Source organism: Penicillium cataractarum (genome assembly GCF_028827025.1).
Source record: "Penicillium cataractarum strain IBT 29864 chromosome Unknown utg000004l, whole genome shotgun sequence".
Taxonomy (NCBI): domain Eukaryota; kingdom Fungi; phylum Ascomycota; class Eurotiomycetes; order Eurotiales; family Aspergillaceae; genus Penicillium; species Penicillium cataractarum.
The window spans coordinates 727650-750437 of NW_026622740.1; the positions used below are offsets into that span (position 1 = coordinate 727650).

The window sequence follows — 22788 nt, forward strand, 5'->3', positions numbered from 1 at the left end:
GCGAGGGCGATTCAGATCACACTTGATTCCGTTATTCCGGCATCGCTCACAATGGCGATCATGGCGGATGCCTCGGGGCTTTTTGACGCCCGCCATGAGGCTACGAATTGATTGATGGGAATGTCCAATCTTATAGAATGCCGGCCAGATTGCCGGGAGATAAGAGTGCGGGGGAAACGGCGGGTTCCCCGTTTGGTATTGGCCGGGAAATACACATCCCCGAGACTACAGTGACCCTAACGTGCAAAGGCGGAGGATTGGTCCAACAGGAGATTGAATTTGTCTTCAAAAGGAGCGTAAAACTGGCAAATGCCACTCGGTGAAGCCGAGACTAAACTACCTAATGAAAAGAAGCAACATAATCATGTGCAGGGCGAAACGAGAACGCCACGATAAAGCAAGACCTGCCAGACATGGCAAGAGAAGACTGGGGTGCAAGGATTGGATAAACTCGACAGCAGTGACAACGCCCAGAAAAAGATCAAAAAATACAGAAAGGAGCGACGAAACATCCAAAACAGGAGATCACACGAACGAACGCCAGATATATGTACAGCGACGAACGCAAAAGACGAAGGAAGGCAGTGCAGGACAAGGCAAGACAACACAAGACTCGCGAATCACTAAGCAAGGAGCGACCAAGATATATACAACGATAAATGCAAGACTGAGCACGAAAATACCGAGACCTGCAACATGAACCAAAGGAGCGACAAAGTGCAGAAAGTGACAAGTCCAAAAGAAAAGACATCAACCAGGCATCAGAGCCATGAATGAAAAACGAAAGAAAGGCGAATGTGCTTCGAAAATCATGTTCAAGTCCCATCCCATCAAATTCCAGCCCATGTCAACAATTCAGCGACGAGGGATCTCAGGCCCGTTCTGGGTGGCCGTCATGTGGGTAAAGCGACTTCGGCTTGGGGTATCCTTCTTGCCCCTGTTCAACTTCTCCCGACGCTGCCGTCTCTTGGTGGCAGAGTTCGGCTGCTCAGGGCTGACCTGCTCGGGCTTGGACTTCTCAGGTTGGGGCTCATCGTTGACTTTTGATACACCCGGTTTGTATTTGGCAGGCTTGTCGGCACGACGACGGCGATGACGAACACGAACACGCTTCGAAGTAGCATGGAAACTTGGAGCCCGTGAACGCGCTGTTGAATCCCCCTTGAAGCCAGTACGGTGGAGTCTTCCGATATCAAAGTTAGATGGCCGACGAATCTTGCCTTCAGCCAGCAGCTGCCCGAGTCGCACGACCGCTGCTGTAAGGGATCTAGTAGAAGCGATGCTCTCATTGATGACTGTCATTGTCTCATGAGCGTCATCCTTCGGTGCCGATTCCTGAATGCGTGCTTTCAATTCAGCGTCGGCGTCAAAGCCGGTCCGAGAGTTGGGACTGGAGACACGGTCCACTCGGGGATCTGGGCTGTTGACTCTTTTGGCTTTATCAGGGACGACCGTCTTGTCAGATCGCGAAACCGATCTCTCTGAATCTGCATCCGATCCTGAGGACTGATGTCCACCTCGAGGATACGTCTTCTCGAACAGATCAGACCCGATATGGGAACAGGTGCTTGCAATGTCGCGGGCCTTTTCCATGGCTGCAGGTGTTCGCATGACAGATGGCATCACATTGGAGGAGATGGCTGGAATTTGAAACATGTACATGCCATGGAATGGACTCTGAACGGATGCTTGGATAGGAGGTTGACTCATGACGTTGATCGGTTGAATCACTGCTTGAAAATCGCATTCTGCAGCCTGGGTGAAGAAAGCCCCAGGGCAGCTTCTAGTCTGACTCGAAGCTGACTGGGGAGACTGCGAGTCCGAATTCCGCTCAGACGTGCTTTGATGCAAGGAATCAACGCTGCTGGAGCAATTTTGGCAGATCACATCGTACTCACCCTCCCGTGGGATGAAGCTGAGAGAGACTGGCTGCAGAGCTGCATTCAAGTCTGGCCCAAAGTTGCCAATATGCAACCATGACGGCAATTCATCCATAGGGATCAAAGGGGCAAGCAGACCGCCAGGCCGGAAGATACAGAAGCGAGGACGTGGCGGAATGTGTGAGTATGAAAGAGAAAGGGGTGTTTGGAGCATGATGACGGCTGAAACACGGTACTAGAGGAGATGAAAGATAGTGGAGGAGTTTGGGGTATAAAGACTGTTGGAATAAGGAGTGTACTTGTGCTTTCAGAAGGAGAGACAATCAAGCTTGCAAGCTGGGAAGATAAAAGCAGATGGAGATGATGGGGAGGAGGGAAGAGAAGAGAAGAGAGAATAAGAAGGGGGATGTTGATTGTTGCTTGTTTACATGGTCTATTGCTCCTGCCATCTATAGATTTTCCTAGTCATAACATACAAACGGAAGCAGAAACAACAGAAAGAGCAGTTAAGAACAAGAAGGAACCCGCTGTATCTATCTTCATCTATCCAATTAGGAAGGAATGAACGTGCCATTCTTGCAGTCAAATCCAAGATGCGGGTTCAGTTCGGCAGTGGCATCAATGCAGACTACGGTCGGCTCAGCCATACTCTGCGGGATGACTTGGATGTTGCTCAACTCGAAGTTCTTGCAGGAAGTGTTCGTGTTGCACTCAATAATGACTGCCTCGGTATGCTTCAAGTTCGGAAGGCCGAGATTATACCAGCAGGGATCCGATGCGCAAGATCCATCGCCAGGACGATACGTATTGACCGAACCCGTAAAGTCAGACCAGGTAAAGTTTTCCATTGCAACAGAGGCATTGTTGACTCGTCCAGTAGTCACACCATTGCCGAGCTGAGTCTGCGAGGATCCCTGGTTGAAGTAGCTCTGCGTCACAAAGATGGGGAAGGTCACATTGTAGACGCGGATGTTCTTCCAGCTAACATTCTTGACGAGTCCCTGGCCGCCAATCCACGACTTGAATCGGGCAGCATAGACAGCATCAATCACTGTGACATCTTCGAAGTGGATGTTGGAAACATTGGCAAAGGCCGTTTGATCCTGACCCAAGGAGCCAATGCTCATACCATGGCTCTGGTAGCCGATGGTGTTGTGCTCAAAGAACACGTTGTGGGAGCCATCTTGCACCGCAATGGCATCATCACCGTTGTAAATGACACTGTCCGTAATTCGAATGTTTGTGCCAGTGACATCGAAACCGTCAGTGTTGAAGGGGAACGATCCAGTGGACTCGGCATCGATAAAAGCGTGGCTAACAGCAATGTTGTCACCCTTAAGCTGAACATTCCATGCGATTGGCTTTCGCGACTTGAAGTATTTCAATGTGCCATCGGTAGTCTTGAAACTCATCAAATGAGGCCGAGAGGCAATTCCAGTGCCATTGACGGGGTTAGCATCCCACCAGGCTTGGCCGTAGGAGTTGATCCATCCATTGTTGATGTTGGATGAGCCAACGTAATCGATACGTGGGCCAGAGAAGGTAAACCAGTATTGGCCATTCGAGTAGAGAGATCCGCTTGTTCCGTTAACGATGCGCTGGATCTCGGTAATGCTTTGCGGCAGGTGAAGGTTTCCTTTCACTTGGATTTCAACATTGCTGAGATTTGCACTAATGGGTTTGAAGATGTTGTAGTCCACGCCTTCTTGGAAGACAATCACAGAGTCCGTGGCGCACTTGGCAAAGACGCCATTGACAGTTGCAGAGTCATCGGAAGTACTATTCGAAGCCGGAATAACGCAGCGACGAGGTCGACTCGAAGAACCGAGTGCGAGACCGGATAGTAAAGCAAAGGCAACTGTGCTGGAGAGTAACATTGTAAACTTAACTTCAATGGATGAACAAGTACTTCCTGTAAGCATCCGACAGGAATTGAGCTTTATATGTAGCGGTTTCCAGTGACCATGTCTACATCATGGCAATGCGATCGCCTAAATTCCAGACTAATTGAGCCAAGCCTTCTCCACAATGCGGGGGTATCTCCGGGGGAAGTAGCGTCGAGTGGATGGACTTTTATTTCAGCGGTTGCGGGGTTAGACGGCTATTGGTGGAAATAAGTAATCCTCCTCCCCCAGGGTCTATGACCCCCTGAGGTATATACATCTAGGCTGGGGTTTAGAGACTTTTGTTGAGAAAAAATGACGGAACTGCAGTGCCTCCGGCATTTACAACTATGAGCCAAAACAGAACGCCTCTTTGCTCAACTAGCTTGATCCTCGTATGTCTGCCAGACGTATTATCGGCCTGAACACTTCGATACTCGCAAGAGTCTGCGCCTCACAATTAACCCATCCGAGAGGACTCATTGACGATGGTTAATCTTTGCATTGCCACTTAGATTTACAAGGACAGCCAGGCGGGTACAAATACTTTTATAAGGAAATATCCCTATTATGAGCCAGTAGAAGCCGGGGAGTTGCACGAGTCTACTTCATCTCACAATGCCAAACTTTACCGTCTGGAATCTACGCCAGATGTTGGTTATGGCTAAACTTACCCCCGGAGCATCGCAAACCGGAGTGGTGGGAGTCCAAGACCTTGGTCGGTTTTATTATAGGGCGGATCAATGTTTGGATCGGGGCCTCGAGCTAGCAAAAGCTTAACAATTGCCAGTAGCCGAGGCCGAGTATAGGGCGCCACCTAGCGCCGTAAACTTTTGTCCTTTGGTTGAAATTTAATTTCAGCCCCCTTTGGCAGTAACTGACCTATGTGCTCTTCGTTCCCTTTTTTCGCCACTTACAGAACCATCCACTGAATAGATTGATCGTATGGATCGATTTTACGGGTAGAGTCAAGCTGCTTATTCGGAAAACTCAAGATCGAGATGAGTATGGGACAGTTCAGATTTGATTGAATATACGGAAGGACAAATGCCCTAACAGTTTTACAGGCCTAGCTTTAGAAGGCAGGTATAGGGTTTAAAAAGGGCGAACGACAATTTAGTGCTTCACATCACCAAGTTTTTCACTGACAAGTACGCCTAGATAGGCTAGGTTAGATAATGACCGGCATCCTGCTTCCAGTCGGCCGAGGTTAACCCCATGGGAACTACATACAACGACTGTAGCATTTCTCTAGCTAAATAAAGCGAGTAAAAACCTTTGGATAAGCAAGGATAAAGATCGTTTAGCAGACAAGTAGTCTCCTTGGAAGATGACAAAGGCAGGAGCGCGCATCAGACGGAAATGAACAAGACAAGGAAGACAGAAAGATATTGGGACAGACAGAAGGAAGGGGGCTGGGCCTTGAGGTAAACAAAGGAAGACTGAGAGGGAGGCACCTCTGTTCAGGTGCCTCTCACCTGGCCATTTTTCATTAAGATCCATATTTCCAAAACGATGGAGGTATTTGTCCAATCAATAGTGATTGCCTCTATGCTAGACTATGCCGAACAACATGGCATTCACTCTATGGCCCGACGCCCCCTGGCCAGTTCTGCAGAATCGGAGTTTGAGACACTTTCTCAGTTTCTCGTAGAAAGCAGACCAATCCTGTAAACAAATCAATGACCAAAGAAAAGACCACCACGCCATCCAATCTGGAAAATCCTCAAAGTCCGTCAGCAGTTTTCTGATTTCGTATGATCTGGTTGATTCGGTAGGATTTCGCCACCTTGTTAACCAGTAGAAATAGGCAATTTAGCGAAGGTAGCCGATTTTCAGTGATCTGAGGTGGTTCAATGTGATCTCTATTGATCTCAAGGGCTTCTGGAGATTAAAAGTGATGTATATACTGATCTAGCTCTTGTATCTGCAATACCACCAGTCGGTCAAAGCGGCATTAGCGATTTTATTGGGCAAATCTGTGACTAGAGAGTGTACATGTCGAGCTTCAACTACACTTCGACTCGTTCGACGCGGGATGTTTTCTCCTGCCTAAGGCAGTAAGTTTGTTCCTGCAAAAGGATAAGATCAATAGTTTTCACCATCAAGCCTCAATTCTCTTTCGTATCGCACAGACAGTAGTTGGCAACCGAAGCTCCTCAATATTCAATTTCCTCTGTCTGCGAGTCACCACAACACCATGGCTCACATCTTCCACCTACCGGTCGAAATGCACGAACCCATAGCTTAGCAATTGGAATACGCTTCAGACGTCAAAGCGTTGGGTAAAACCTGCTCAAGTTTCTATAAAGTAGCCAATCGGCGAGTTTATGCTCATTTCTCCAAAGATCGCTCTCCCAAGGGATTTCAAAAAATCATCAAACACATGTGGACGAGTTGCGCAAATCCTTCCTGTTTTCCTAGATAAGGGGTACGAGAAGCAAGAGCTTTTCGTAGACTCCGGGCGATATCAACAAGTGAATACAAAGCTTGATCCAAGTGACCGCCTCAAGGTTTGCTACTGGACTTTACTACTTGCTGCATCCGAATCCAATGCCGAAGTCGTTTCATTTTTCCTTTAGCATGTCTTCGACGGAAACGGCACCTATCGCTCTCAAGCTGTTGGTTTTGACAAATATACATAGACCGGTCCCTCGAGAAGACACCAGACGACACCCTCCCGATTGGCCAGATTTTTGATCGTCATTATGCTTCAGCGCGCAAGAGCGCAGCAGGCCCAGACCATGGGAGGGATTGGTCCCAGTTCTTTGTCGAAAAAGCGTTGAAGCAGTTTCATTGGCGAACGGTGTATCCTGTTCCAGCATAGATAGTTTTCTCTGGGTTATGGGATTGACGGTCTGAGGAGTGGACGAACAGAATTCAAAATTGAAGAATAGCTATTTAGGGTCGATCACAAAATTTCGTGTCCAAATATCTAACGTAATCCACGGCCGACCGGATCACACGGCCGACCGGATCACCCCTTCTAAATTCGCGTCTTTCTACCAACCTGATTAATTCAACCACCTACCATGCCACCAATTCGCAGTGAATCTAGCCATAAATTGGCCAACCAAGAGGGAAAGATCCTATTGGCCCTTTCTGATTTAAAAGAGGGCCGTATCTCTTCTATCCGCGCAGCAGCAAAGCTATATGAGATACCCTACACTACCCTACATGCGCGCGCCGATGGCCGAGTCTCACGCGTTGATAAGCGCCCATCTGGTCATAAATTGACCCAAACCGAAGAGGATGCGCTTGCTGAGTGGATATTATCTATGGATTCACGTGGAGCAGCGCCTAGACCGGCTACTGTGGGAGAAATGGCTAATATCCTACTTGCTACGCGCGGTAGTAACCCTCCGCCTACTGTTGGTGTTAATTGGCCATCAAGCTTTATTAAACGCCGCGATGAGCTTCGGTCTCGCTTCTCGCGAAGATACGATTACCAAAGAGCCCTAAACGAAGATCCGAAATCGATTCGGCAGTGGTTTACGACCGTACAGCGCACAATCGATGAGAAGGGTATACAACCGGAGGATATCTACAACTTTGATGAGACAGGCTTTGCAATGGGCCTTATATCTTCGCAGAAAGTAGTTACAAGAGCTGAATACTACGGTCGGAGGTCTCTTCTACAACCAGGAAATCGCGAATGGGTTACTGCGATCGAAGCAATCTGCGCAGATGGCTATTCACTACCGCCATGTATAGTCTTTAAAGGCAAAGTGGCTATTGCAGGATGGTTTAACGAAAATCTACCGAAAGACTGGCGAATCGAGGTCTCTGCCAACGGTTGGACTACCCATGAGATTGGCCTACGCTGGTTACAAAAGATCTTTATACCATATACGAATTCGCGCGTACGAGGTCGGTTTCGGCTATTGATTCTTGATGGTCATGGTAGCCACCTTACACCCCAATTCGACCGAATCTGCACAGAAAACGATATTATACCTCTTTGTATGCCTGCGCATTCATCGCATCTACTACAACCACTAGATGTTGGGTGTTTTGCAGTGGTTAAGCGCGCGTACGGTCGCTTCGTTAGCGATCTTGCGCGTAGAGGATATAACCATATCGACAAGCACGATTTCTTAGTGGATTACCAGCACGCGCGGCTAGAAACGTTCCAATCAACCAATCCCACTATCAAAAACAGCTTCGCAGCTAGCGGTCTAGTACCATTAGATGCTGAGAGAGTGCTTAACAAGCTTAATATCTCTCTACGAACTCCAACACCACCAAACAGCCGGCCGAGCAGCAGATCTAGCGAATTCACACCACAAACGCCTAGAACCGCTACTCAGCTATTTAAGCAAGCTTCTATGTTGAAAGATCTACTAAAACGGCGGTCAAATAGCCCTCCGAGCCCATCAAAAGAGATCCTAGACCAGATGATCAAGGGGTTCCAGCTCGCGCTTCACAGCGGTGCACTACTGGCAGAGGATAACGCGAATTTGCGCATAGCGAATGAGAAGATGGTCAAAAAGCGCAATCGGTCAACTAAGAAGATACCCTGCGAAGAGGGTTTAACCATTGAAGAGGCTATACAGCTAGCTACGCAGCTAAACCAGCCAGAGGAAGATGATGGGGTAGATTCGCATGCAGAGGTCGAATTGCCTAGTCAGCCAACTAGGCCAGCAGCTAGGGCTCCGCCTAGGTGTAGTGGATGCAGGGAGATTGGCCACAGGATTAATGTATGTAAAAATCGCTATATCTAGTTGAATTGATAGGTGTTGGTTGAGATAATCGATTTTGAAGTATCCCCATGGGGGTAGGTGATCCGGTCGGCCGTGTGATCCGGTCGGCCGTGGATTACGTTAGTTCTTCGTATACTTCACCTTGTCTCCACCGGAGCCAGCCGTAGAGACCAACGATAAGATAAGATTAAGCCCACCGATAAGACCACCCTGCTTTATCGGCTCGGATGCTCGCAGTCTCCGAAGTACGTAACGCAGCTAACCTCAATTCCCAGCGCTAAATTCCCCCAGACTCTAAACTCCATCCCTTCTAGATACCCCCATTGCCGCGATATCGAATCTACTCACATAACAATGGCAACTATCGAAGACCCCACAAACTCCACGCGACCAACCCCCAGCATCGCCGTCGCGGACGCAGTCTGCCAATTAGGCAGCTCCATCTTCATCGCCGCGCCTTCTACACGAGTCTGGGAAGCTCTGACCGACACATCGACATGGCCTGAGTGGAATACCTTTATTCCGCGCGCGACTATTCGCGAACAGCCAGATGGGCAAGGCTCTGATCCTGCAACCCTTTCTCCACTGCTTCGCAAGGGTACCAGAGTTACCTTCCACGTCCGCATGGACCCTACCTCGAATAAGCCCCAGGCTGCGAATGATGTGTACCTCGTTGTCACCGAATACACGGCGCCAAACCCCGAAACGAAGACACCAGGGCGGATTGTGTGGGTTGTGGATCGGGAGGCTCCCGGCGCGCTGTCCCGTTCTCTGTTGAATGCAGAGCGGGTGCATGAGATTACTGATGTGGAGATTGGGGAGGGTGAGAATGCTGTTAAGGGGACGGAAGTGCGGAATTGGGAGTTGCAAAATGGGTGGTTGGTTTATGCTGTGAAGTGGATGTATGGGGCGAAGTTGAAGCATAACTTTGAGCTGTGGGTTAGTGATTTGAAGAAGTTTGTTGAGGGGAAGGAGAGTGGTTCAAATTAGGCTATGTGATATGCAGGAGATAGCTTGGAGACATGGGTCTATTCAACAATTCAAGTGGCTGGGCTCTTCCTTACTAAAAAGACGGATCTTGATACTTGAGATACGTGATTATCAACACAAGCTCAACCAAGCTTATCCGTGAAGTGCTCAACAACCATTTATTAACTGCGCCTGTCCGCCAGCGCATTAAACCCGTCTTTAACAGGAGATAAATTAAGTATAAAGCTATGAAGGGAAACAAATTTCCAGATTCGGCAACGAAGGCCGTCAACTTCTGCATCGGTGGTTCTCATCATGGCTCGGTAGGTATCTCTTCAGGCTGCTTTCTGTCCCCTGCAAGACTGGCAACGGTCTCCGTAGATCTTTCTGAAATGGTCTTCCTGTTTCATCCAGGTCACAAGTAATCCAGTCCTCCTCGATAATATCCATGACAAAAAGATTTCATAGTGAGAAATATCCATGAAACAAAACATAACCGCGGGCAGGAGGAACCTGAACATGTTGAGACCTTTCCACCGGGTACAACCAACAAGACATCAAATTCGGCAACGAAGCCATCGCAGCCACAGTGTACTGGCATTCAACGATCTGAGAGATGTGGCTAGAGATATTCACCTTGGTCATATCCACAACATCAGGCTCAGAAGCAGTTTTCAGTTCGAGTCGAGCGATCTCTGTTGCTAGGCTCGTGGCACCGGTAACAATCGCTCCAGAATTGGGAGATCGAGTCATTCAGAGCGAAGAGGTTCTCCGCTATCATGATGATACAGTCAGTAAATATTAATAGCATAAGAGAAAGGCAGACATGACATACCGTATGTCGAGATAGGTTAGGTATTCTACTATTTTCCTGTTCTGGGAATTATCACTGGTTGTCCAGAGAGTCCGACAATGGTTCACCTTCTCCTGCGAGCAACAATCCTAGCTCGGCCAGTGTGGTGAGAACAGAGGCGACATTCATAAAGTGCTCTTTTGCACTATCCCATTAACAGACGCAGTCGAGGTTGCGGTTGAAATGGTACTGGTTAAGAGTTCACCACCCATATATTCGGTATAAAGTACATCTGAGTCGCCAGACATGCCGCTCTTCCGCTTTAATCCGCATCTTTTCGTCTTCATGGCAACAGCAATAGCTCCTTGGGAATCGGGTTGATAAACCTGGAGGATTGTTTCGGGCAGCTAGTCTTGTTCCAATGTGGGACAAGTGAGGCAGCCAAGTCTCCGCGAAGAACCAGGTTCCAATTTATCTTCCAGCTTCTCGAGGCAGTCCAGGATTTCTGCTTTCGCAATGCTCTCGAGCAAGGGACTTCATGTGGTGAAGGCATAGTAGTAGGCCAGTGTATCGATCAGTGTATCGGTCAGTGTCTTGGTATATAACGTTAAGACCGTCGTTGTAGACCACGGCGTGGATTAAATATCTCTGTTCGAGGAGATTTGGGTTGCGTGAGATATGCTCGTATCAGCGTATAAGGAGGTCCGGTGTCCTGAGAAGAGTGGTGGTATATAGATAATGAGATGTGGGTGGGTGAGAAGAGAAAGTGAGAGAAGGTGTAAGGTGAAGAGAAGAGTGTCATTTTATAGAAGCCAGTGGGGCAAATGAAGCAAACAGGAGTCTGTTGATTGTGACGTTTGATAGCAAATCTATCAAACATACACGCGTGGAACATGCCATGTGCCATGTGCCACGAAAATGAGCTTATTTACTTCAAGGAACTTAGTCTTCGATATTTGAAGCCTTATTTCAGCCTCAGCTAGATGCACTAAATAGTTCAAGGACGATCTGACTTCGATAATAGTTTAATCACATGAGTAAAATGATATATGCAAAATATCTATCCAAAACTATCATCACAGTATCTTCGACAACTCCATCTAGATTTCCGGGTATCTTATATATGCCAAGCGAAAGAATGGCCAACCAAAACAATGCTCCCAGATGCAACTGTATCATGCCAATGAAAAGGTACAGAAAGAAAGAAAGAAAGAAAACAATGAAGAAGAAAGAAGACAAAGAGAGGAAGAAGAATGCAAACGAGCAACAAGCAACGAGTGTATGTTGTACAAATCGCGGTATATCGCGAGAAAGATGTTGAACAGATATAATAGAGAGAAGTTTAAATCAGGAAATGGAAAGGACTTCACGAAGAAGCCAAAGCCACCCAGTCGCGGGTCGAAATTCGCTGCGCCGGATCCTTGAAAACAGCCGGTTGAACAAGCTTCTCAACGAAGCCATTCCGCGGCACGCGGCAGCCATTCGAACCAGCGCGAGTAAAGTCCAGGATTCGATGGCCGTCACGAGCCATGGCCAGACGCTGCATATTATTCGAGCCCGGGTAGAGAAGGAGATCACCCGTCGCAGCAGCCATAAGGGTAGCCGCGAGGGAAAAGACATCCGAGGCGGGCGTTGGCGCGACGTCACCAGACTTGAGCGACGCGAGCGAGAGTAACTCCGGTGCTGTGAATGGCGGCGTGAATGCTGACATGGCAGCTTGATTTGCATCCGGGGCTGGCGTAGCGTCTGAGGGGATATCAAAAGCGGAAGAGAAATCCGCCAAAAGAGGTTCGTAGGGAAAAGCGCCTGCCTCGAGACCAGGTTCGTCGGTGGCAATTGGACGCAGGAGAATATTGTGAGGCTTGATATCCCCATGGATAATCCCCGCTGTATCATGCAGCCAAGCAAGACTCGTTATCAATTTGCGCGCCATGTCGCGCCAAGCTTCCGGTCCTTGAACGGGATCGAACATTGTCGCCGTTGAAGGCTGTTGCTTTCGTAGATCAGCCTGGTCTTCGATGTATGTTGATAATGACAAGGGCACGGCGGACATGACCAGTGCGTCGGAGTCGGATAGAAAGCCGTGGAAGGGGACGACGTGTCGTTCAAAGCCCGGGGTGAGGTTGAGTCGGGTCAGCGTTAGTGCCTCGCTCTGTAATACCTTGCGCGCATCGCGGCGCAATGGTGCTTTCACGGCTAGTACCCGGCTAGTGGTGACCGGTGAGCTGGGCGGAGTATGAAGATGAGTGGTTGTGACGTTTGGAGTTGAGCGCGCCTTGTATACTATACTCCAAGCGCCACGACCAAACTCGACGGGGCAGTCCTCGCCATCGCGACAGATTTCGATTTCGTCGGTGAAGCGCAGAGGAGTGTTGATGTTTCGCTTTACTTGCGCTGCTGTTTGTTCCGGGGATGGTTCCTCCAGTGGACTTGGAATTGACCGTTCGGCGTCGGCGATTTCCTTTGCAATCGGGGTAACCGGGGGCGTCAAGGCCGAGCCCGAGGTTGGAGTCTGTAATGTGAGGTCCTTCTCATCATGCGCCGTAGTAACCGACAAGCGCAATGGCGGATTTGAAGGAGTCATCGCGACGATGGGTTTGTAGAATAATTGCAGGTCGCAATTGCAGTGGCAGTCACAGCCGCAAAAGGTTATTGCGAACGGCTATCAAAGCCGATCGACCCGAAGCCCGGCGTATGAGTCTTGTAGATAAGTGACCGGCTGAACTCCGAAAAAGCAAGTAGCGGCACCTGGAGACCCTGCGATTCGCACGAGATAACAAGGCAGCAGAAGATAAAGTCAAGGGTGTGACTCCCCCACGGAGACGCAGGTGAGATTACTTCAGGGCGATAGTAACGCCACTCAGAGAGAGAAAAAAAAAGGATCAGGGCGCGTGAGTCTACTGCCTTTTCATCATCCACGGGTTAGGGCTCGGGTATGACGTGGTGGGCGGCGAAAAGGCGACGAGTCGAATACCTTTTGTATGGGTAAAACTCGGGGAACTCGGGAGTTTCGAAGGTTGAATTGAGTTTATATGGGCATCGTGAATTGAAAAGGAAGAGAAAGGGAGGGTTTGGTGAAAGAGAAACAAAGAGGCAGGATAAGGAGGAGGAGAAGGTCAAAGTGGTGAAAGGTCGTGGCGGCGCGTCGCATTCATGCTGGGGATTGGGGTGTAGAGGATAGGATAGGTCAGGATGAAGGAGCGCAAGGACCGCTTGCTATTATCAGAGAGTAATATTAATAAGAAAATAAAAAATAAAAAGGATATCTACAGTATGGAAACTACAAAGTACAAACCCCGAGTCTGGAGAAAAAGAAGAAAGTCAAGCGTGACCAAAGGAATCCACCAGGAGGGTCAATTCGTCCGGTCTCGACCAAGTGGGAAATGACAGCGTGACGAGCCAAATATGAAGTAGTCTCGAAGACGGGATCCAGAATTCAGAGAATCGTCTAATACTGTAGGATGTTAGTGTTCCCCGGATGGAGACTCGTTGAGACGCATTGATACGACGGTAGTAGTTAACCGCGGGTCTTGGGAAATTACCGGAAAACGATGGCTGGTTCGTGTGGGCTGGTCCACTGGTTCTTCCTAAAGTCGGGTAAATGAGTGGATGAGTCAAATGATACATTGGGTTAACTATTGGTTTTTACTTTTTATCTTTGTTATTGTTGTTATCTCGTTATGATGGTACACACTCCGAGTCTCAGCTTCTTTCTATATCTTACTATTCTTACTATCCTCCAATTCATTCTATACCCCAAACGAGGCGTCGATCTAATAAAGGCGAGGGTGCGCCGCGCGGCTCCACCGCATGCGTGTCAAACGGCTATCTGGGGAATGCCAGCCACGCTAAACATAGACAAAAGAATACAGGAAATAAAGATGCTCGAGTTAGAGATTATGCAGAGGATTCGCTCATGCAGCATTAGTCGAGACTTGGCCTTTCTTTCATGATACTCCGGACAGTAGTTGACGATACCAAAATAATACCACATCCCTGGAAGGTGAGGCGGGTTCTTGCAGGATGCGCCGGGCCCGCCCTTTTTTCGTTTGAGCCAATCGTTTGGCCTCGTGCCCCGCCGGCTTTAGTTGATAAGGCGGGTCGATGCTTTTATCGTCGCTGGTTGATTTAGTTTAGTTCTTTCTTGATTCTCTGCAGGATTCATCCCGGAAATTAGAGGGAAATAGGCGGAATTGATCAGGCGCTGGCTGGTGACGTATTATGCACGTGGGGGAAAAAAGGGGGGGGGGAAGATGCTAATCGTACAAGAGTCTAGTTCTAGTATAAGTACATATGGTGGCGTTAAGTGGATAGAGGCAAGCGCGCAATGATGAGCACATGTAGGCAAAACCTGGGGTTTTAGTGCATTCGCTTCGGCACCACCATAAGATTGCGTCCGGCTCGGAACGAGGTCAGCGTGCCTCCAATCATGCGGCTGAATTGGATGGCCGTGATGCCCGGCGCATGCTTCTGGTACTCCAGGAGAATATCCCACATCACCCCGCCGGGAATACATCGAAGGCGCACTTCGCTCACGTCGTAGTTGAGATTCTCCTGGAAACAAGTATTCGAGTCTACAGTCGGGTCGGCCAGTGGCACGGGCCCGTAGCCGGGCTTGAGACGCTTCATCGCAAAGGGTGCGAGCGCAGGAACGGCCTTGATAATATCGTTTGTGGGACGATCCACGAACAGAATCTTAAATAGTTCGCCAAGAGTAATGTGATTCCGGGGACCGAACACGGAGGACAGAGCCTCGAAAAGGCCCTCGACATGTTGCCGCTGCTGCTTTGATAGATGGCTGAGCTTGTGGACGAACTCGGGATTGGCATCGGGCTCAAAGTACACGATGGTGCGTGGCTCGCGGGGGAACAGCTCGAATTTATCGATGAGCATTGGTTCCGATGGTCGTCGATCATACAGCAGGACCGACTTGTCAAAATTTTTGGATGCATTCATCGTACGATAGTCATCCACAAGGCGATCCCAGCTTTTATACAGACGATGATGCAGGCTCGCGATCTCATCAGTCAATGCCACCTTCTGAGCGCCAATATCGCGATCAAGCTTCTCAAGTTCCTCGACCGTCTTGCTAGGATCCGCAGCGGCTCGTGATAGAGCCTCTGACGCCCGGTCGATCGCGATTTCAGAACGAGCCAGCCCGTGTCGACTGTACGAGATCGCATTCTCCTTGTGGAGAGCAGTTTGAGCTTTTTGGCGCGCCGTTTTGGCCGGCGATTTCCCAATAGGAATTTTCGGATCCTCTCGATTCCCCGCCTCGATGTCATCCAGGAGGGTTTGGTGTCGCTCGGTAAAGATTCGGGGAGAGTGAGGTACGTCTGATCGATCTCGCTTGAGAGACACTGGAGCTAGCTTGAAGGGTGGAGGCTCGCGACCAGCCGGAACGACAACGCTCTGCGCTGCAGCTCGTTCGGCGACTCGCTCTTGGCATTTCATAGTCACTTCTAGTGGCTTGATGGTGACCCAAGAATCCTCTTCTTTATAGCAGCCGGCCACTTCAAAGGCATGCAACGCGACGGTCTCCGTCAACAGGGCTGGCCGTCTGCGCTCAGCAACCGTCCGCGGCAAGATACCTTCCACCTCTCCGGGAGGAAGTGAGGCCAGGATTCGGACACTGCCATATTTGTGTACACCTCTCTGCTGCATACAGCTTTCCATCATCGCACTCCACCATCGCTGCGGCGTGTAATGATCTGCCTTTTGGGCTGGAACGGGCGGACTGGCCAGAATAAGGAGGGTATCATTTCTGGGCAGCGATTGGCCGGCTATTTGTTTCTGATGAGAGCTTGCTTGCTCTGGGAGGTGTTCTTCAAATACGTCGGCCCAATCTCGACGGGTGTAGATTTCCTCGGATATCAGTTTGTAACTGGGATCGCTGTCGACGAGTCTCCGGAGCCAAGGCTCGAAGGAAGGGAGGTCGGGCTCGACGAGGAGATGGCGACGAGGGCGGATGTAATTATGAATTGTCGAGGAAAGGACTCCGGCATTTGGCCAGAGGTCGAGAATATCGATGGGCGAGGTTTTTTGCAGGTAGGGAGATACTCGTTGGAGAACATCGGCTGCGCGAAAGGATCGAGTCAGTATGTTTCCTCAAGCCTCAATTGAAATCTCACAATAAAGCTTCATACACACCACAGAGTTTGTCGCTCACAACGCTGGCCTGGAGGATAGTCCTTCGTTTCAGCTTCTTAAGCACATGCGAGTTGATAGCTTTCGTGAGCGGGTATTGATCCACGGGCAGCCACCGCTGCGCAAGTAGCTTTTTGGGTATAGACATGGTCGCGAATATAAATAGCTAGCGTAATCGTCATGAGATACACGTCTGGAAGCAATGTCCACAAGCCTGAGCCATGATTGGCCGTTGGGTTCGGAATTGCAAAGGATGAATGTTTGCGCCGGGATTTTTTTTCGGAGTTTGAGATTCTTGGGGAAGCGGAGAGACCTTGCGGGTTCCGCGGTCATCCCACCTCCACCTCCCTTCGCATTCAACCCACCAAGCTTTCGCGTCTGCCTGCTACACATTCAGAATCTCGCCGCCTGGATGCGGTGTATCTCTCATCGATAGTACTGTTGTCATTCGTGCTACCCATCTGAAATCACCTCCCTTTAGCCCAGTCAACCATGCTTATGTGGACTCGTGATGTGTGAAGAGGGGTCGTGATATTGAACGACCACTTCCTCAATCAGCAACTTCAACTTCTTCAACGCCAGTTACTCCCCGATGGCGTCCCAAGTCAAGCTTCCCACTGCTGGGGAAGCCCTCCGCAAAGTGTAGAGAAGATCACCCGCATTGCGCAAGACTATTCATACACTTCGACCGTCGCCCTCCGATACTGGCTGCGGACTGCAGCCACTCTGACGCAAGAGGTTCGGAGCTTCTATGCAGGCTTTCATTACACATTAAGTCAAGTCTAACTTTCTTATGAACTCTCCAGGCGCAAATTTACGAACGCGAGGGACACGATGAGCAAGCCTACCTCCTCCTCTTCCGACACGCCCAGCTAGTCCTGGTACACCTATCCAAACACCCCGATGCCCAGAAGAATGGAAAAGACCGCCAACTCCTTCTCCAAGCCGAGAAAGAAGTTGAGAAGAATCTTGCCAAGTTGGAAGCCCTCAAACCGCGGATAAACAAACGTTACGAACGGTACACGCAGCTGATGCGCGAGCGTCAGTCCCGGAAGCTCTCTTCAGAATCCAACACACTCCCCGAATCTCGCGAGCGACCCGCTGATCCCGCCCTGGCTGGGGTCGCACAGCCGTTAGAAGCAGGTGAGAACCGCGATCTTGCGGTTCGACTTGCGCACTCGGAGCTCAACCGTAGAGCTACGGTTCGCAGTCGGCGTGCGGCTGGTGATTGGGGTGACTGGGAGAATGCCTATAAAAAGGAGCCGCAGTCCTCTGACCAGGATCTGAGCCAGCGAATTCAGAACATTAGAATTAACCTGGATAATAAGGGCCCCGCCAATCAGTCGCAACATCGGTCGCAGCCTACTCCGCGTGATTCATCCTCTACCGCGGAATCGACATATAAGTACCCCAGTGTACCGAGGCAGAAGCCATTGGAGGCTGCCATTCCCCCTGCACAGATCGCCATTCGAGATAATAATGCCGAACGCCATACGCCCCCAGTATTACCTCCGAAGCAACGTATCGAGCCTAGTCAGGCTTTGCTTGTGGATGGTGCGATGGGTTCGAAGCTTTCATTGTCATCCCGTTCATCAAAGGTTTCCCAAGGGCCTCAGTTGCCAGAGAAAGTTCGAATACCTGAAGATACTCCACCGGCAAACCCAGATCTGGATCCCTCCAGCTACACTTTCAAGCCATCGGCCTACTTGGAAAACGGTACTCCCTTTGCGCTCGGTATTCCTCCCCGCCAGCCTGCGCACTCGGTTCCTTTCGTTGGCAGCTGCCAACACCAAGAACAATCTTGAAACCTGTGGTATCTTGTGTGGTACCCTAGTCTCTAATGCACTATTTATCTCGCGGCTGGTAATTCCGGAGCAGATTGCCACGTCTGATACATGCGAGACAACCAATGAGTCCGCACTCTTCGACTACTGTGACTCGGAAGACTTGATCATGCTCGGCTGGATTCACACCCACCCAACCCAGACATGTTTCATGAGCTCTCGAGATCTCCACACCCACTCTGGCTACCAGGTCATGCTCCCCGAGAGCATTGCCATTGTCTGCGCGCCCAGTAAGAACCCAGACTGGGGCGTGTTTCGTCTGACCGATCCTCCAGGCCTGAAGACGGTTTTGAACTGTACTCAGACGGGTTTATTCCACCCGCATGCCGAGGAAAACATTTACACGGGGGCATTACGACCGGGTCACGTCTTTGAAGTCAATGGACTGGAGTACGAGACTGTGGATTTGCGGCCCAAGGGGCAGAATTGATTTACTCATGAATAGTCTATGTTATTCAATTGCATATGATACCCAATCTTGATCACGCCATTGACATGTCAGAATCTAATGAAGTTAATTTCCATCCTATATCATCGAGGTATGCCACTCCTGGGGTTGATGCGAATGCGCGTTCTTCGACGCGGTGCGTCTCTTCGTTGCAGACCCCGAACTCGCCCGCGCCTTGTTGGATGTAGTCGGTGAGCGGCGTCTTTCCTGCTTATTACGGCTTGTTCTCGGGTTTGTCTGTAACGATTAAGTTTTAGTCACTCATGCTTGCCCAATAGATGCGATAAGACATACCATAGATTCGTCAAAATCAGCGCCATCGTACTTGTGGCCATGAGAACGGCCTTTGCGCCCGACTTGGGTAATTTCTTCGACTGAATAGTCGCTGTGGACGCTAGTATTGACCATTGTTTGCAGTGAAGAAAGTGGATCAAGATCGTATGAAGTAATTGGCAGTCGAATTGAAGATCCAACTACGATGCAGTAAAGATGTTGTGCAGACGTTCCACTCGTTTTTATACTGCATCTAGATCCGCCACAGTTTCGTCATCGGCTTCCAAGAGGCAAAGGCGGGGCAATAGTCCGTATCAATGGAATAAGAGGAGCTCTACAGCTCTTGGATAGAATCGAAAAAGCAAAATACTGGAGCAAGAACCTGCAAACATGGCTCGTGTTGACCTCCGAATACTTGGCTTCCGAGCTTCCATCGCCAAGTTGTGCAATTCTTCTAGCGCCGTACAACATGATCTTACTGATCAACTCCCACATGTCCATCTCTGGACATGATGCATCTATACCTGATTCAATTAGGCTGGAAAATGGCAGAAAACAAGCTTCGTATTCGCATGGCTGGCAGTTCCCCCCACATGATAAGCGATAAGTTGGGTTTTGGTTTCACTTTTGACTTCCGCCCCATAGTTACTTACCTCCGCTATCTTCAACCTTCAACCACCTTTCCAGCTCCAGTGCCTCATCCTTATACAGTGTGTCCTCCAGCTATTAATTCTAATTGCCTACATGTCGTCCTCATCACAAGGAGATCTCCCTTCCGACACCCTCCCCTCCTCTACCACCACCACAACTTCCAGCTCCTCCACTTCTACCTCACGATCCGGTTCTCACACACCCCAGCAAAACTCAGGCGCCTCCTCCTACAGTCAATACTTCTCCTACCCAGTCAGCCACGTCGTCTCAGGTCTCTATCGGCGCCTGACAGACCCCAACGTCCCTACAACCGCCATGCCCTCCTCCCTCCCCTGGTCAACATCATCTTCCTCGTCCGAAGTATTCACGCCGCGCCGAACAGCCTCACCCTTCCAACCTCCACCACTCACCCCGCTCACTCTCACAATCCCTCGAGGCGCAGACCTCCTCCAACAGCAACTCCTCACACGCGCCCTCGCCGAGGAAATCCGCCTCCTCGTCCCAGCCCGCCTCCAACTCGTCGAGACCTGGCGTCTCGCCTACAGCCTCGATCGCGACGGCGCCTCCCTCCACACCCTCTACGACCACTGCCAACAATTCTCTCACCGCAGCCCGCGGGCGGGCTACGTCCTCGTAATTCGCGACTCGTCCCCCTCCGGCGCCGTCTTCGGCGCCTACATGACCGACGCCCCACACCCGGACTCCCAATTCTTCGGCACGGGCGAGTGCTTCCTCTGGCGCGCGAGCGTGCTACCACCCCCGGCAAGCTTGGGCCTCGCATTCACAGGCGACGGTCCTCAGTCTGAGGAAGCGCTGGAGCGAGCTGGTCTGCCGCCCCCGCCTTCGGCTGATACTACCCACGCTGGACGTTGGAGTACTTTCCGCAGTGACCCGCGGGCCAAGGCGAAGACTGAGTCGTCGCCGGCTCATAATTTGAATATGAATATCAAGACGAATCTGGCTGCGGCTAGTGGCGGTGCGCTGGCGCCTCCGTCGCCTTCGTCTATTGATACCCCGTCACGGAGTGGGGCGAGTACCCCGGAGCGTATTCGTTTCAAGGCGTTCCCGTATAGTGGAGTGAATGATTATATGATATTTTGCGAGACTGGATTTTTGAGTCTGGGTGGAGGGTATGTATTGTCCCTTTTTTGGAATTGGAAAGTAAACTGACGACGGTTCTAGTGATGGACGCTACGGTCTTTGGATGGACTCTGGCCTTGAGAAGGGAGTTAGCTCGCACTGCCAGACTTTTGGCAACGAACCTCTCTCTGATGAAGGAGAGAAGTTTGACGTTCTCGGTGTCGAGGTTTGGTATGTGGGATCGTAATTAACCCTATGCTCTCGAGAGATCCGGTATTCTCGAGTTCAGACGTGTGGCAAAACAAAAGCATAAAACAAGTATATAACCAAGCAGACCAGCACGTGAGAGAAAAGTCAGAGGAATACCCAGTGCTTGAATTCTTATGGCTGCTGGAGAGAAGAGGCACTTGCCTTGTTGTTTCTGTTACGTGGGCGCATTCTGTAACGACTGCATTTACTGTTAAATACCCGATTAGCGATGCCATGCTGAATGATGACATCGTTGAACTCGTCCTGTCCATTCTCCTCTTTAATGCCAGATCTAGCATTCACTTGGCGAGTTGAATATGATGTGTCTTGTACATTCCCAGGGGATTTATATCATACCTTTACTGGATTCCTAACGTGACGTTGAATTGCATTCCAATTCCCCTACTTGCTAGTCTTCTAAAGTCTAGACTTAATCTGAGACTCTCCACAAAAGTCCTTCAAAAAGCATCTCAAAGCTTGAAGAAGACGATCAATCGAAGCCTCGGTATGCATAAGATTCAAAGAAAGAAACCCACGCCGTCCAATAGCAATTCCACGGTTGAGCAACGTAAAGTAGAAGCAATCAAGCAATGAACCAGCCTCATCCCCTGTAAAATGAACACCAATCGCACTACCATACCCACTAAACGACATCCAATCGACCCCAGCCTTCTGAATCAGGATATTACCCTGTTCCCGAAATCTATCACCAAGCCGATTCAACCGCTCCAGTTCAGCGGGTGTAATCAATTTCGACGCAGCAACTGCAGCAGTCATCGTGAAGATATTGTTGTTAAACGTGCCCGAGTGATGAATAGCGACACTCTTATCGGACGAATCAAACCGATCCATGATCTTGGAGGAACCACCAAAGGCACCGAAGGGGAATCCTCCTCCGAGGTACTTCCCCACGGTAGTCATATCGGGCTTGATATTCCAGGCCCCCTGGATACCGTTATAGTGTAGCCGGGATGTGACTACCTCGTCGAAGATTAACACTGCTCCTATCTTGGTTGCTGAGTCTCGGAGGAATTGCAGGAACTCGGGGGCTGCGGGGCGCATTCCTCCTGCGGCTTGGAGTGGTTCGACTAGGATGGCCGCGATGTCGGGTTTTAGGAGAGGTTTTGTCTCTTCGATGCTGTTGTATTTCGCAATGATGAATTCATGGGGTAGATTCATTGCGTTTTGTGTTGCGCCGAAGCTGATGGTTCCCCCGTGGTATCCGTTATCAAAGACAACGATCTATACCAGGCCATATGGTTAGCTCTATATCTCATAAATATGAGATACTGTTACATACCTTCCTCCGTTGCGTATACGCCACCGCCGTTGCAAGCGCAAACATATTCGCTTCCGTGCCAGAATTGCAGAAGCGAACTTTCTCGAAAGAGGGAAATCTCGTCGTCAAGATTTCAGCCAACTCGGCTTCTTTCTGTGTAATTCCACCAAGGCTGAACCCCGTCGCCAAGGCTTTCTGAACGGCATCGTGGACCACGGGGTGAGAGTGCCCGTATATCCCTGCCGAGAAATCGGAGACAAAATCCTCAAACTTGATACCGTCGATCGTAGTGAGAGATGCGCCTTCTGCAGATTTGATCAAGAATGGAAACGGCGCAGAGACAAGAACCGATCTAGTACTGCCCGCCGGTAAAACATTCTTGGCTCTGTCGTGGGCTTCCTTTGATCGTGGATGAGTGCGCTCGTATTGACATACGAGGGCGCTGAGCTTTTGGCTGACAGCCATCATGTGTTTAGATGGATCGATGTTAGGAGCGTGCTGTTGGGAATTGACTGGCAAGCCGATGATCTTTATTAGCTTGAAGAGAAAGTGAAAGAAAGAGCTCTGGGGAAAGTTGAGACGGCTTTAT

General features: G+C 49.9%; 9 protein-coding genes across 9 annotated transcripts; 3 read left to right on the plus strand and 6 right to left on the minus strand.

The window, feature by feature from the left end:
• Positions 1-855: 855 nt before the first annotated feature.
• On the minus strand, positions 856-2094 carry N7496_004795 (uncharacterized protein; the record flags this gene model as incomplete). Its single annotated transcript, XM_056697724.1, has 1 exon — positions 856-2094. One exon carries the CDS (start codon positions 2092-2094, stop codon positions 856-858), a length of 1239 nt encoding a protein of 412 aa, XP_056556249.1.
• A 337-nt stretch (positions 2095-2431) lies between these two features.
• Positions 2432-3757, minus strand: pgxC (putative extracellular exo-polygalacturonase; the record flags this gene model as incomplete). Its single annotated transcript, XM_056697725.1, has 1 exon — positions 2432-3757. One exon carries the CDS (start codon positions 3755-3757, stop codon positions 2432-2434), a length of 1326 nt encoding a protein of 441 aa, XP_056556250.1.
• A 5063-nt stretch (positions 3758-8820) lies between these two features.
• N7496_004797 (SRPBCC domain-containing protein) lies at positions 8821-9456 on the plus strand (the record flags this gene model as incomplete). Its single annotated transcript, XM_056697726.1, has 1 exon — positions 8821-9456. The coding sequence occupies one exon, from the start codon at positions 8821-8823 to the stop codon at positions 9454-9456; it is 636 nt and encodes a 211-aa protein (XP_056556251.1).
• A 2138-nt stretch (positions 9457-11594) lies between these two features.
• On the minus strand, positions 11595-12812 carry N7496_004798 (protein kinase domain-containing protein; the record flags this gene model as incomplete). Its single annotated transcript, XM_056697727.1, has 1 exon — positions 11595-12812. One exon carries the CDS (start codon positions 12810-12812, stop codon positions 11595-11597), a length of 1218 nt encoding a protein of 405 aa, XP_056556252.1.
• A 1775-nt stretch (positions 12813-14587) lies between these two features.
• N7496_004799 (uncharacterized protein) lies at positions 14588-16523 on the minus strand (the record flags this gene model as incomplete). The annotated part of the gene is made up of 2 exons (XM_056697728.1): positions 14588-16305; positions 16379-16523. The coding sequence occupies 2 exons, from the start codon at positions 16521-16523 to the stop codon at positions 14588-14590; spliced, it is 1863 nt and encodes a 620-aa protein (XP_056556253.1).
• Positions 16524-16867: 344 nt separating this feature from the next.
• On the plus strand, positions 16868-18649 carry N7496_004800 (putative endosome-associated ubiquitin isopeptidase (AmsH); the record flags this gene model as incomplete). The annotated part of the gene is made up of 4 exons (XM_056697729.1): positions 16868-16888; positions 16958-17113; positions 17182-18109; positions 18156-18649. 4 exons carry the CDS (start codon positions 16868-16870, stop codon positions 18647-18649), a joined length of 1599 nt encoding a protein of 532 aa, XP_056556254.1.
• A 96-nt stretch (positions 18650-18745) lies between these two features.
• On the minus strand, positions 18746-19075 carry N7496_004801 (uncharacterized protein; the record flags this gene model as incomplete). The annotated part of the gene is made up of 2 exons (XM_056697730.1): positions 18746-18904; positions 18962-19075. 2 exons carry the CDS (start codon positions 19073-19075, stop codon positions 18746-18748), a joined length of 273 nt encoding a protein of 90 aa, XP_056556255.1.
• Positions 19076-19684: 609 nt separating this feature from the next.
• On the plus strand, positions 19685-20918 carry N7496_004802 (putative oxidative stress response protein Oxr1; the record flags this gene model as incomplete). The annotated part of the gene is made up of 2 exons (XM_056697731.1): positions 19685-20721; positions 20774-20918. 2 exons carry the CDS (start codon positions 19685-19687, stop codon positions 20916-20918), a joined length of 1182 nt encoding a protein of 393 aa, XP_056556256.1.
• Positions 20919-21337: 419 nt separating this feature from the next.
• On the minus strand, positions 21338-22667 carry N7496_004803 (acetylornithine aminotransferase; the record flags this gene model as incomplete). The annotated part of the gene is made up of 2 exons (XM_056697732.1): positions 21338-22162; positions 22221-22667. The coding sequence occupies 2 exons, from the start codon at positions 22665-22667 to the stop codon at positions 21338-21340; spliced, it is 1272 nt and encodes a 423-aa protein (XP_056556257.1).
• Between the last annotated feature and the right edge of the window lie 121 nt (positions 22668-22788).